Source organism: Heterodontus francisci, chromosome 12 (genome assembly GCF_036365525.1).
Source record: "Heterodontus francisci isolate sHetFra1 chromosome 12, sHetFra1.hap1, whole genome shotgun sequence".
NCBI classification, from domain to species: Eukaryota; Metazoa; Chordata; class Chondrichthyes; order Heterodontiformes; family Heterodontidae; genus Heterodontus; species Heterodontus francisci.
In genome coordinates, this window is record NC_090382.1 from 26,628,297 (window position 1) to 26,641,739 (window position 13,443).

The following is a 13,443-nucleotide window of genomic DNA, read 5'->3' on the forward strand; positions in this document are numbered from 1 at the left end:
CGTCCCCGGCAATAGCATCAGCTTCCTGTGCGCAGGCGCAGCGCCATGCCATTTTTAAAGGGCTGTTATCCCTACTGGGAACTTTAAATATTTAAAGGGAAATGGAATTAAAATAAATAAATACATCTCTTTTGCCCCTCTCCCACCCGCCAATAACAATTACATTAATTATTTGCCCTTTCCACCCGCAAAAAACCTACCTTTACCGTCTGATCTTCCCCCCCCCAAACTGCACAAACTTTCAACTACAACCCTTCCCAATATCCCCTCCACCCATGACGCTAATTTGACCCCATTCCCCACCCCCCTTGCACTGATAACCGTACGTCTCCCTCCTCCCCACAAGTGTTCTGCCTCGTTTCCCCAGACAGGGATCTGAAGGCGCAGCAGTGCCAGCCACCAGGCTGAAGATCGCGGCAGGATATCAGGAGACGACCTGAGATAAATAATTCACTTATTTTAATTTATTTAAATTGGGGTACCGTCACCGAGTAGCGGGAGGGCCGCCACGAGGCCTCGCTGCCACTGGTAATATCGGGCCGGGTTGAGGTCTGTGGCGGGCCTCATCCAGGGCCATCTTCAGGACCACCCCCCCCCCCCCCCCCACCCCACTACAGATCCCATTGTCGAGGGCTCTTTAAAATCCAGCCCTGTGTGTGTGAGCGGTTGGGGTGGCGGAGTTAAGAGGTGTATGTTTGCATTGTTTAACTCTAAATAAATGTAAGACTGAGTAAATATTGGTTCCAGTACTGTTCTCCACTAACTGGCTATCTAGACAATAACCTGGTGGATAAGGATTTTTGTTTTTATTCCGGGATTTTGACGCAGCAACAGTGAGGAAGTATATTTCCAAGTCAGGATGTTGTGAGGCTTGGAAGGGAACATGTAGATGGTTGTGTTCTCATGCATCTGGGGCCCTTGTCATTCGAGATGGAACAGGGTTTGGAATATGCTGTCAAAGGAGGCTTGGTGAGTTGCTGCAGTGAGTCTTGTAAATGGTACACACTGTGCGTCAGTGGTGGAGGGAGTGAATGCTTAAGGTAGTGGATGGGGTGCCAATCAAGCGGGCTGTTTTGTCCTGGATGGTATCAGCTACCTGAGCGTTGTCGGAGCCGCACTCTTCCAGGCAAATGGAGAGTATTCCACCATACTTCTGACTTGTGCCTTGTTGATGTTGGACAGGATTTGGGGAGACACAGAATTCCCAGCCTCTGACCTGCTCTTGTAGCCACAGTACTTATATGGCTGCTCCAGTTCAGTTTCTGGTCAATGGTAACCCCCAGGATGTTGATAGTGGGTAGTCAGTGATGGTAATGCTGTTGAATATCAAGGGGAGATGGTTAGATTCTCTCTTTTTGGAGATCATCATTCCCTGGCACTTGTCTGGCGCGAATGTTACTTGCCGCTTATCAGCCCAAGCCTGAATGTTGTCCAGGTCTTGCTGCATATGGAGATGGTCTGCTTCAGTATTGGAAGAGTTGTGAATGGTACTGAACATAATACAATCATCAGCGAACATCCTCTCTTATGACCTTATGATAGGAGGGAAGGTCATTGATGAAGTTGCTGAAGATGGTTTGGCCTAGGACACTACCCTGAGGAACTCCTGCAGAAATGTCCTGGGGCTGAGATGATTGGCCACCAACAAGCATAGCCATCTTCCTTTGTGCTACTCCAACCACTGGAGATTTTTCCCCCTGATTCCCATTGACTTCAATTTTGCTTGGGCTCCTTGATGCCACACTTGGTCAAATGCTGCCTTGATGCCAAGGGCAATCACTCTCATCTCACCTCTGGAGTTCAGTTCTTTTGTCCATGTTTGGACCAAGGCTGTAACGAGGTCAACTAGCCCTGGTGGAACCCAAACTGAACATCAGCGAGCAGCTTGTTGTTATTTAAATGGTGCTTGATAGCACTGTCAATGACACTTTCCATCACTTTGCTGATGATCAAGAGTAGACTGATGGGGCAGTAATTGGTTGGATTGGATTTGTCCTGCTTTTTGTGGACAGAACAGACCTTGGCAATTTTCCACATTGTCGGGTAGATGCCAGTGTTGTCGCTGTACTGGAACAGCTTGGCTAGGGGTGCAGCTAATACTGCAGCACAAGTCTTCACTACTACAGCTGGAATGTCGTTAGGACCCATTACCTTTACAGTATGCCTAAAGGTGAAGCAAGAAAAAAAACCAGGTAAAAACTACAATGCTAGTCACCATTGTGAGAAATGGCAGAAAGCAAATGTAAATTGTAAGGGTATGATTACCCTTTGATGTTCTCAGAGTCTGAGCCATATGACCAGTGGAAGAATGAAGTGCATATGTGGACGCGGGTTATATCTTATGTCCCTAATGAAGAGGAAGGTGTGGCCTTGGTGTTGTTGCTTCCGACCAGAAGTGAAATCAGAAGTAAAGTATTTTGTGAACTAGATGCTCATCAGTTGAATACTGATGAAGGTTTGGATCTTCTATAAGAGTTCTTGGATGAAATTTACAAGAAAGATGATCTATTAAATGCCAACGAGACATGGTCAGACTTTTATAGATTTCGGAAAACAAATGGTCATTCTATGGAAGAGTATATCATGGGCTTTAATAGATTGTATAAAAGATCGAATAAATTCAATTTAAAGATCCCTGCTTCAGTGCTAGCATTTACATTGTTGACTATGCTGGGGTATCTCATATTGCCCGGCTACTGGTTCTAACTGGTATTTAATTCCCAGAGAGAGACTCCCTGTTGGATCAGATGTCTGCTGCCTTGAAAAAAATTCCTGTGGTAACAGTCATTTCCTACAGCCTTGGTGGAACAAATGGGGCATTCAGCAATAACACAAAGAACAGAGGACTCAATGATTGCGGGATTTTGAAATGGTCAGATACTGGATGCAGGTGTCAATACAATGGAAGGGTTACTGACAGGCAAAATGAGGATGAAAGCACCTTTAACAGATCTGTCTATTACAGCAGACGACATAATTGGAACAGCAATAATAGGTGAATGAATCCCAAAAATGCCCAAGGAACAGTCAATTGGTGCTTCAGGTGTGACTCGAAGTATCCTTATGTGGTGAACTACCCGAAGCGAAGAAACAAGACCCTCAAAATGACACATGATGCAGAGAATTCTGAGGCAGAAGATGAAGATAATGATGTACCTGAATGAATTGTACTGGTCACATGGAATTTTGGTCCTGTGATGAATGTGTTAGTCGCAAACTCGCTTAACTGTGCCATGCTAGATAGTACATGTACTTCGACAGTATGTGGAACAAATTGGTTAAATGTTATTTAGATTCACTAAGTAGTGAAGGTAGATGCAAGGTTAAGGAGTATTAAATACAACTTGCTTTAGGTTTGGTGATGGCAATACATTGGTGTCATTAAAGAGAGTCTTATTTCCAAATAAATAAGCTGGAATAAGCCATTTTATCAGTACTGTTTAGTCTTTAGTGAGATACCTAAGCTGTTAAGTAAACCCATGAAAAAGGTACAAATAAAACCTGATATGGAGCATGATAAGGCAATTATTTTTGGAAAGCCAGTGGCTCTGCAGTTTACTCAATCAGGACATTAACCAGACCTGATGTTTCTCATCAGTGTGTTAGACAAGTACTAATGGCATCAGGTGATAAGAATCAGAGAGAAAAAAAAGCAAATTGACCTAAAGTTACATTGACAATTTGCTCACCCTACTTGTCCAGGTTAAAAATACAGCTTAAATATGCGGGTGTGGTTAATGAAGAGTATATGAGGCTAATGGAAGAGGTCAGTGAGAAATGTGAAATTTGTGAAAAGTATTGGAGGATGCCACCACATCCCATTGTAAGCCTTCCATTGGCACATGACTTTAATGAGGTAGTTGCTGTGGCTTTAAAGGTATTGGACAAAGAGAAATATTTTCATTCTTCATTTTTTAGACCTAGCGACCAGATTTAGCAAGGACAAAAGGGCTATTATGGACAAAATCATGGAGAAATTGATAGGGACCAGACGTGAGGCACCAGCAAAGTTTCTGACTGATAATGGAGGGGAATTTGCCAATTACAAGTTCAGAGACATGTGTAAAAACATGAACATTATGGTCATGAGAAATTTCTTTCAGCAATGGGCACTGTGAACTGCGGTGATCAATGAAATGCTGCCTAAAATCTTAGCTGATCAACCAGACTGCAAGTTGACAACTGACCCTACATGAGTGTTTCATGCAAAGAATTCACACCAAATGGTTGGAGGGTATAATCCCTATCAGTTGGTCAATGGGTGGAATCCCAAATTGCCGTCTGTGCTGTGCAGTAGTGCTCCTACTCTCAAAGATGCTACAATTAGTGCAATTTTGTTCTGCATATTTGAATGCTTTACATGCAGGGAGACGGGCTTTCATCAAGTCTGAGGTCTCAAAGAAAATTCAGAGAGCTCTGAGACATCATGTAAGACCATCCAAGACAGATGTATTCAGGAGATTTGGTGTATTATCAAAGATAGGGTCATAGGGAATGGAAAGGCCCTGGTGAGGTAATAGGTCGTGATGATAGGACAGTAATTATCAAACATGGCAGTCAAGTTGCTAAGCTTCATTCCTCATGATTATCAGGATTAATTACAAAATCTCAGACTCTGAGCAGTTGATAGAAGGAAACAAGGCACCTTGTACCTCAAATGCTCGTGTGTTTTGTGATGTATGTCCTGAGGAACAGAATACAGTCGATAAAGGGCCGGATAATGGTAATGTGGGTGATCATGACACACTGGATGAAGCTATCATATTCAGAATCAAATTGCCCAGAATGGGTCCTCAGTTAACACATATTCCAGAGGGGTTTAGTGAATGGAGGGATGGGACAATTGTGGGACATGCAGGAAAAGCTACTGGCAAGTTCAAATGACAACAGAAAGTGCCAGAAATACTCAGCAGGTTTGGCAGCATCTGTGTAGAGAGAAACAAAGTTAACGTTTCTGGCCTGTGACCCTTCATCAGAACTGGTTCAATGTTCAGGAAGATGGCCAAGAAGAAAGGTCCATAGACTGGCAGAATCAGATGAAAGAAAGGAGAACAAGAAAGTGCAGTGCAAGTACTGATAGTACTGACAGTGGACGTGGGATTCTTCCATCAGAAAATGATCATTGACTGGAGAAAAACTCTCCGATTGTGCGAGAAGGAAATCTGACAATAGCAGCCTTCACAGATGTAAAAGTGCAAGTAGAGGCCGTAGCTTGAATAGATTACACAATGAAATGAAGGCCACAGAACAGTCTTGGAACATAACTAGAAGTAGAAGTCCCCGTGGTCACACAGTTTTGGTGGCTGTCAATAAACTTGAGGCTAAACTAATAAGATAGACAAAACAAATGAAATTAGATAGTTGGAGAGAGTTTGGAATTTATTCTGAGCTACTAGATAGGGGGCAACCAGCTTTGCCACATAGTTCGATTTGTACTGCAAAGGTCCTTGCAGATGGGACTTATAAGGCTAAAGTGAGCCTAGTTACTGGGGATTTTGAAGAGTGACTGGGTGATAAAGATGCTGGCATGATCTCTCCCACAGCTGGAAAGGTAATCTTGAAAATTGTTTTAGTTCTTTTAGCCACATTTTCATGGGCATGTAGATCAATTGACATAAAAGTTGCATTTTGGCAGGGCGATACTTTTCAGAGAGAAGTGTTTCTGAAACTGCCCAAAGAAGCTGCAGATGCAGAAGGAAAACAATGGAAATGAAACAAATATGTCTCTGGCCTGAGTGATGCTTCTGTGGTGTGGTATTTTTCAGTGAAATCTGTTTTACTGAAAATAAGTTGTTTTGAACTAAAAGCAGATCCCGCAATGTTTTATTAGCATCATAAAGGGAAACTTTCAGGCACCTTCATGATGTATGTTGATGATTTCTTAGGGGTGGTACTGTAGAATTTGAGAAATGTGTTACTAATAAGATTAGAATAGAATTTAAAATTAGAAGTCGGGCTTGTTGGGTTTTAAAATATATTGGTTTAGATATTAGCAGAGCAGGTCTGGAATAACTTTAAACCAGCAATCCTATTTAGAGAATGTTACTTCCATCCCGGTTAATCATGCCAGGTCATCACGGAAAAATGATGTTATATCTAAAAAGCACTGTAAAGTTGAGAACGTTTTAAGGCAAATAAAACATTAAAAATTGAATCTGGAGAAATGTATACTTAAGTTCCCATCCTTAGGTGACCCAAAGAACATGAAACTAGTCATTTTTATTGATGCTTCACAAGCTGATCTTCCTGATGGGTATTCTAGTGCAGCTGATTTCATAATATTTCTGATGGGTGAGAACAGGAAATGTTGTCCTTTAGCTTGGGAAGCTAAGAAAATAAAAATGGTTATTAAATGTACTTTAGCTGCTGAAATACTGACTCATGTGGAGGCAGTGGATATAGGATTCTATTTGTCAAATATTTTAGATGAGATTCTGTACAATGGGTGTGCTGAAGATACCCATTGAATGTCATGTAGATAATCGTTCACTATGGGAAAATGTACACTCGATGAAAAGTGTGAGTGAGTAAAGTTTACGGATTGACCTTGCTGGCTTGAATCAAACGCTGGTGAGAAAGGAAATCTCTAAAATTAAATGGGTGTATGCAAGTCATCAAATGTCTGTTTTATAAAAAGAAACATTTATACAAAGAAATCGTTAATGGTCTTAGAGGAGCAGTGTTTCGCAAAGTAATGCTTTGTACAGAATATGGAGGTTTTTGGTTTGATTTCTTTTAAAATTTTGGTTGGACATATAAAATCTGATTTTTATTTAAAGAGAAAGAAGGGAATCTGTTAATTGTATATTAATTGTGTGGGCATTAACTGGGGTTTCACTTAAGCATATAAAGAGACACTTACTGAAACTGTGGGGTGGTAGAGTTAAGGAGGTGAATGCTTGTAATGTTTAACTCAGTCAATAATTGTAAGTCTGGGTAAAGGATGGTTCTTGTACTATCGTTCACTAACTGGCTATCTAGAAAATAACACCCTTCTAGGTCTAGGCGGCTGAAGAAAGACGAAGCTTTGGAAGAATATCGGGAATGTAGGACCAATCTGAAATGAGGAATTAAGAGGGCTAAAAGGGGTCATGAAATATCTTTAGCAAACAGGGTTAAGGAAAATCCCAAAGCCTTTTCTTCACATATAAGGAGCAAGAGGGTAACTAGAGAAAGGATTGGCCCACTCAAGGACAAAGGAGGAAAATTATGCGTGGAGTCAGAGAAAATGGGTGAGATTCTAAACGAGTACTTTGCATCGGTATTCACCGAGGAGAGGGACATGACGGATGTTGAGGTTAGGGATAGATGTTTGATTACTCTAGGTCAAGTCGGCATAAGTAGGGAGGGAGTGTTGGGTATTCTAAAAGGCATTAAGGTGAACAGGTCCCCAGGTCCGGATGGGATCTATCCCAGGTTACTGAGGGGAGCGAGAGAGGAAATAGCTGGGGCCTTAACAGATATCTTTGCAGCATCCTTAAACACGGGTGAGGTCCCGGAGGACTGGAGAATTGCTAATGTTGTCCCCTTGTTTAAGAAGGGTAGCAGGGATAATCCAGGTAATTATAGACCGGTGAGCCTGACGTCAGTGGTAGGGAAGCTGCTGGAGAAGATACTGAGGGATAGGATCTATTTCCATTTGGAAGAAAATGGGCTTATCAGTGATAGGCAACATGGTTTTGTGCAGGGAAGGTCATGTCTTACCAACTTAATAGAATTCTTTGAGGAAGTGACAAAGTTGATTGATGAGGGAAGGGCTGTAGATGTCATATACATGGACTTCAGTAAGGCATTGATAAGGTTCCCCATGGTAGGTTGATGGAGAAAGTGAAGTTGCATGGGGTCCAGGGTGTACTAGCTAGATGGATAAAGAACTGGCTGGGCAACAGGAGACAGAGAGTAGCAGTGGAAGGGAATTTCTCAAAATGGAGACGTGTGACCAGTGGTGTTCCACAGGGATCCGTGCTGGGACCACTGTTGTTTGTGATATACATAAATGATTTGGAGGAAAGTATAGGTGGTCTGATTAGCAAGTTTGCAGACGACACTAAGATTGGTGGAGTAGCAGATAGTGAAGGGGACTGTCAGAGAATACAGCAGAATATAGATAGATTGGAGAGTTGGGCAGAGAAATGGCAGATGGAGTTCAATCCGGGCAAATGCGAGGTGATGCATTTTGGAAGATCCAATTCAAGAGTGAACTATACAATAAATGGAAAAGTCCTGGGGAAAATTGATGTACAGAGAGATTTGGGTGTTCAGGTCCACTGTTCCCTGAAGGTGGCAACGCAGGTCAATAGAGTGGTCAAGAAGGCATACGACATGCTTTCCTTCATTGGACGGGGTATTGAGTACAAGAGTTGGCAGGTCATGTTACAGTTGTATAAGACTTTGGTTCGGCCACATTTGGAATACTGCGTGCAGTTCTGGTCGCCACATTACCAAAAGGATGTAGATGATTTGGAGAGGGTGCAGAGGAGGTTCACCAGGATGTTGCCTGGTATGGAGGGCGCTAGCTATGAAGAGAGGTTGAGTAGATTAGGATTATTTTCATTAGAAAGACGGAGCTTGAGGGGGGACTTGATTGAGGTGTACAAAATCATGAGAGGTATAGACAGGGTGGATAGCAAGAAGCTTTTTCGCAGAGTGGGGGATTCAATTACTAGGGGTCACGAGTTCAAAGTGAGAGGGGAAAAGTTTAGGGGGGATATGCGTGGAAAGTTCTTTACGCAGAGGGTGGTGGGTGCCTGGAACGCGTTGCCAGCGGAGGTGGTAGACGCGGGCACGATAGCGTCTTTTAAGATGTATCTAGACAGATACATGAATGGGCAGGAAGCAAAGAGATACAGAACCTTAGAAAATAGGCGACAGATTTAGATAGAGGATCTGGATCAGCGCAGGCTTGGAGGGCCGAAGGGCCAGTTCCTGTGCTGTAATTTTCTTTGTTCTTTGTTCTTTGTTCTTCTTTACCCATTGCAACCCTTCCCTCTGGAGCACCCTTTTCAAAATCCTTCCACCTTCCCAGATCCTCCTGTTTTGATAAACTTCCTGAAAACAGCTGCTCCCTTTTCTTTACAATTGCCACTTTCTCATCCCCACCCCTTACTAGCCCACTGCACTGTGTCCCCCCATCCTCCCTGTAAACCACTCACAATTTTTTTGTTCACATGACCAGTGCTGCAGAGAACTCAGTTATTGGTGTGAGCTCGCTTTCCCTCGTAATAAATCAGTGAAGGTTCATGAAGCAGCTTCCACCCACAAAAGCACCTCAGGGGTTTTGACACCACTAATATTCGACAGACTCAGATTATGGTTAACCAGCTCCACTGCTTCCAAGGCTCAGCTCTGTGATTCCAGATAGATACGTGATGTACTTGCTGTATTGTTTTATCCCTGTATTTATTACTGTAAGGAGCTAGCTTGGATGCAGCTGAGCAATGTTAATAAGCATTAACATACCACGTGAATCGGGAACAGTAACTCTACAGCTGGAGTTTGAATAACAGAATTGGAGGAGCATATCAAAATAGTGATTAGATTTGAAGAGAAAATTAAAGCTTGAACCTACTAACATCATGATTTGTCTATATCATCACATTTTGACATGGTTTCTGGCTTTGGAATTGGTAAGTTGAAAAAAGGGCAAGACAATGTTGATAAAATTCAAAGGCACTTCCTCTACTGCACTGCAACTCTCCTTACACTCAGACCTGTGGCTCAAAAGATAAGACAGCTAGGAACAAGAGAAAGTGACTCCATCTGGAAGCCCAGTCCTGACTTAGCCCATTTAAATGCAACCCTGCTGTTAACTCTACCCTTCCCATTTAATGTCCTCAGTTAAAGTTCTTTATGAATACTCTGCCCCTGGCAGAATGCCACAATATTCATCCATCCCCACCAATCATGTCCTTCGGTCCACTACAAAAATGCCCAATGCTCTCCAAATGATTGATCGCTGAATGCCCAACAGTCATTATATTTACACGTATACTAAAGGAGTAATGAGCAAATACCCCCATTCACTGTACTTACTCCTACACTAAGGGCCAATGAGGTGAATACCCAACATTCACTAAATTAGTGGTCCACCTATAGTTAAATTGATCTGGTAACCCATCTATTAATAAAGCTAGGCGACCTAATTAAGAGAGAGGGGATTACAAGCTTAGTTGTGCGTCATTGTGCAAGTCATTTTGTGTCTTTGATTTTCCCAGCTTCTACAAGGCAAATTACGTGCAGAAGTTTCAGTACTCACGACCGGTACGGAAGGGAACGGTGGATCCAGAAAATGAATTTGCTGTAAGATATATATTTATTTTATTAACCTAGAATGAACAGAACAGCAAGGAAAGAAATATTGTAGTAATTATTGAGACTGAAGAGAGGCCTTTCTTTGCAGTACAAGTGGAAAGATTAGACATTGAGCACAAAGCATTGCAAATGGAAATGGCGTCATACAGCACAGAAACAGGCCCTTCGGCCCATCGTGTCTGTGCCGGCCATCAAGCACCTACCTATTCTGATCCCATTTTCCAGCATTTGGCTCGTAGCCTTGTATGCTATGGTGTTTCAAGTGCTCATTTAAATGCTTCTTAAATGTTGTGATGGTTCCTGCCTCTACCACCTCTTCAGGCAGAGGGAATAATTCTCTCCTCTGGGCTATTGGGGGCAGCAGTACAAGTATTTATAACTTTTCCAAAGCACTTTTGTGACTATTATACTGTCATGTATAATGCTGGGGGAGACGGTGGCCAAGTGATAATGTCACTGGACTAGTAATTCAGAGACCCAGGCTAATACTCTGGGGACATGGATTCAAATCCCACCATGGCAGCTGGTGGACTTTAGCTATAATCAATAAATTTAATTAATTAATAAAAATTTGACATTGAAAGCTAGTTAGCAATGTTGACTACAAAACTGCCATCAATTGTCATGAAAACTCATCTGGTTCAGTAATGTCCTTTAAGGGAACAAAATCTGCCATTCTTACCTGGTCTGGCCTACATGTGACTCTAGACACACAGTAATGTGGTTAACTCTTACCTGTTCTCTGAAATGACCTGGTAAGTCATTCAGTTGTACAAAACCATTGCACAAAAGTTGAAAAGGAATAAAATTGAGCTGAACACCCAGCATCGACCAAGGCACCAGAAACAACAATGGCAAATCCAACCCTGTCGACTCTCCAAAGTCCTCCTGACTAACATCTGGGGACTTGTGCCAAAATTGGAAGAGCTGTCACACAGACTAGTCAAGAAACAGCCTGACATAGTCATACTCACAGAAACATTCCTTTTATCCAATCTCCATGATACCACCATTACCGTTCCTTGGTATGTCTTGCCGCACCTGCAGGATAGACCTACCAGTGGTGGCAACACAGTTGTGAGGGAGTTTCCCTGGGAGTCTTCAACATTGACTGGGGACCCCATGAAGTCTCATGGCATCGGGTCAAACATGGGCAAGGAAACTTCCTGCTAATTACCACCTATCGCCCTCCCTCAGCCGATGAATCATGTTGAACACTACTTGGAAGAAGCACTGAGGGTGGTAAGGGCACAAAATGTACTCTGGTTGGGGTCATCAATGTCTAACACCAAGAGTGGCAAAGTAGTACCACTACTGACCGAGATGGCCAAGTCCTGAAGGACATATCTGCCAGACTGGATCTGCAGCAGATGGAAAGGGAACCTGCAAGAGGGAAAAACCTACTCGACATTGTCCTCAGCAATCTACCTATTGCATATGCATCTGTCTATGACAGTATCGGTAGGAATAACTGCCGTATAATCCTTGTGGAGATGAAGCCCCGTCTTCACACTGAGGATACCCTACATCGTGTCGTGTGGCACTACTACCGTGATAAATGGGATAGATTCAGAACAGATCTGGCAACTCAAAACTGGGCATCCATGAGGTGTTGAGGACCATCATCAGCATCAAAATTATATTCAAACACAATCTGTAATGTCATGGCCCAGCGTGTCCCTCACTCTCCCATTACAATGAAGCCAGGGGATCAACCCTGTCTCAATGAGGCGTGCAGGAGAGCATGCCAGGAGCAGCACCAGGCATACCTAAAAATGAGGTGTCAATCTGGTGAAGGTACAGCACAGGACTACTCGCCTGCCAAATAGCAGAAGCATCATGCAATAGACAGAGCTAAGCAATCCCACAACAAACAGATCAGATAAAAGCTTTGCAGTCCTGCCACATCCAGTTCTGAATGGTGGTGGACAATTAAACAACTAACAGGATGAGGAGGCTCCACAAATATCCCCCTTCTCAATGATGGGGGAGCTCAGCACATCAGTGCAAAAGAAAAGGGTGAAATATTCACAACTATCTTCAACCAGAAGTGCCGAGTGGATGATCCATCTTGGGCTCCTCCTGAGGTCCGCAGTATCACAGCTGTCAGTCTTCAGCCAATTTGATGCACTCCATCTTGTGCCAAGGAACAACTGAAGACATTGGGCACTGCAAAAGCTATGGGTCCTGACAACATCCTGGCTGTAGTACTGAAGACTAGTGCTGCAGAACTAGCTGCACCAAGTTGTTCCAGTACAGCTACAATACTGGCATCTACCTGACAATGTGGAAAATTGCTCAGGTATGTCTTCTCCACAAAAAGGAGGAGAAATCCATCCAGCCAGTTACCGCCCTGTCAGTCTCCTCTTGATCACCAGCAAAGTGATGGAAGGTGTCATCAACAGTGCTATCAAGTGCCACTTAAACGGCAATAACCTGCTGCCAATGCTCAACTTGGGTTCTGCCAGGGCCACTTGGCTCTTGAGCTCATTACAGCCTTGGCCCAAACATGGATAAAAGAGCTAAACTCAAGAAGTGAGGTGAGAGTGATTGCCCTGGATGTCAAAGCAGCATTTGACCGAGTATGGCATCAAGGAGCCCTAGCAAAACTGAGGTCAATGGGAATCAGGGGGAAAACCCTCCACTGGCGGGAGTCATTCCTAGCACAAAGGAAGATGGTTGTGGTTGTTGGAGGCCAATCATCTCAGCCCCAAGACATTGCTGCAAGAGTTTCTCAGGGTAATGTCCCAAGCCCCACCATCTTCAGCTGCTTCATCAATGACCTTCCTTCAATCATAAGATCAGAAGTGGAGATGTTCACTGATGATTGTACAATGTTCAGTACCATTCGGAACTCCTCCGATACCATCCCTGTCCATGCAGCAAGAACTGGACAGCATTCAGGCTTGGGCTGATAAATGGCAAATAACATTCATGCCACACAAGTGTCAGGCAATGACAATCTCCAATAAGAGAGAATCTAACCATCTTCCCTTGGCATTCAAAGACATTACCATCGCGGAAACCCCACTATCAACATCTTGGGGGTTACCATTGACCAGAAACTAAACTGAAGCAGCCACATAAATACTGTGGCTACAAGAGTATGTCAGAGACTGGGGATTCTGTGGT

At 43.2% G+C, this 13,443-nt stretch overlaps 1 protein-coding gene across 2 annotated transcripts in view; it reads left to right on the top strand.

Annotated features, from left to right (window-relative positions):
• The window catches only part of LOC137375787 (dedicator of cytokinesis protein 2-like), a 690,449-nt gene that overhangs the window by 630,778 nt on the left and 46,228 nt on the right, over positions 1-13,443 (top strand). For both annotated transcript variants that reach the window (XM_068043220.1, XM_068043218.1), the window contains exon 43: positions 10,215-10,299. In XM_068043220.1, coding sequence (XP_067899321.1) covers positions 10,215-10,299 — 85 coding nt within the window. The remainder of the gene's footprint in view (positions 1-10,214; positions 10,300-13,443) is intronic.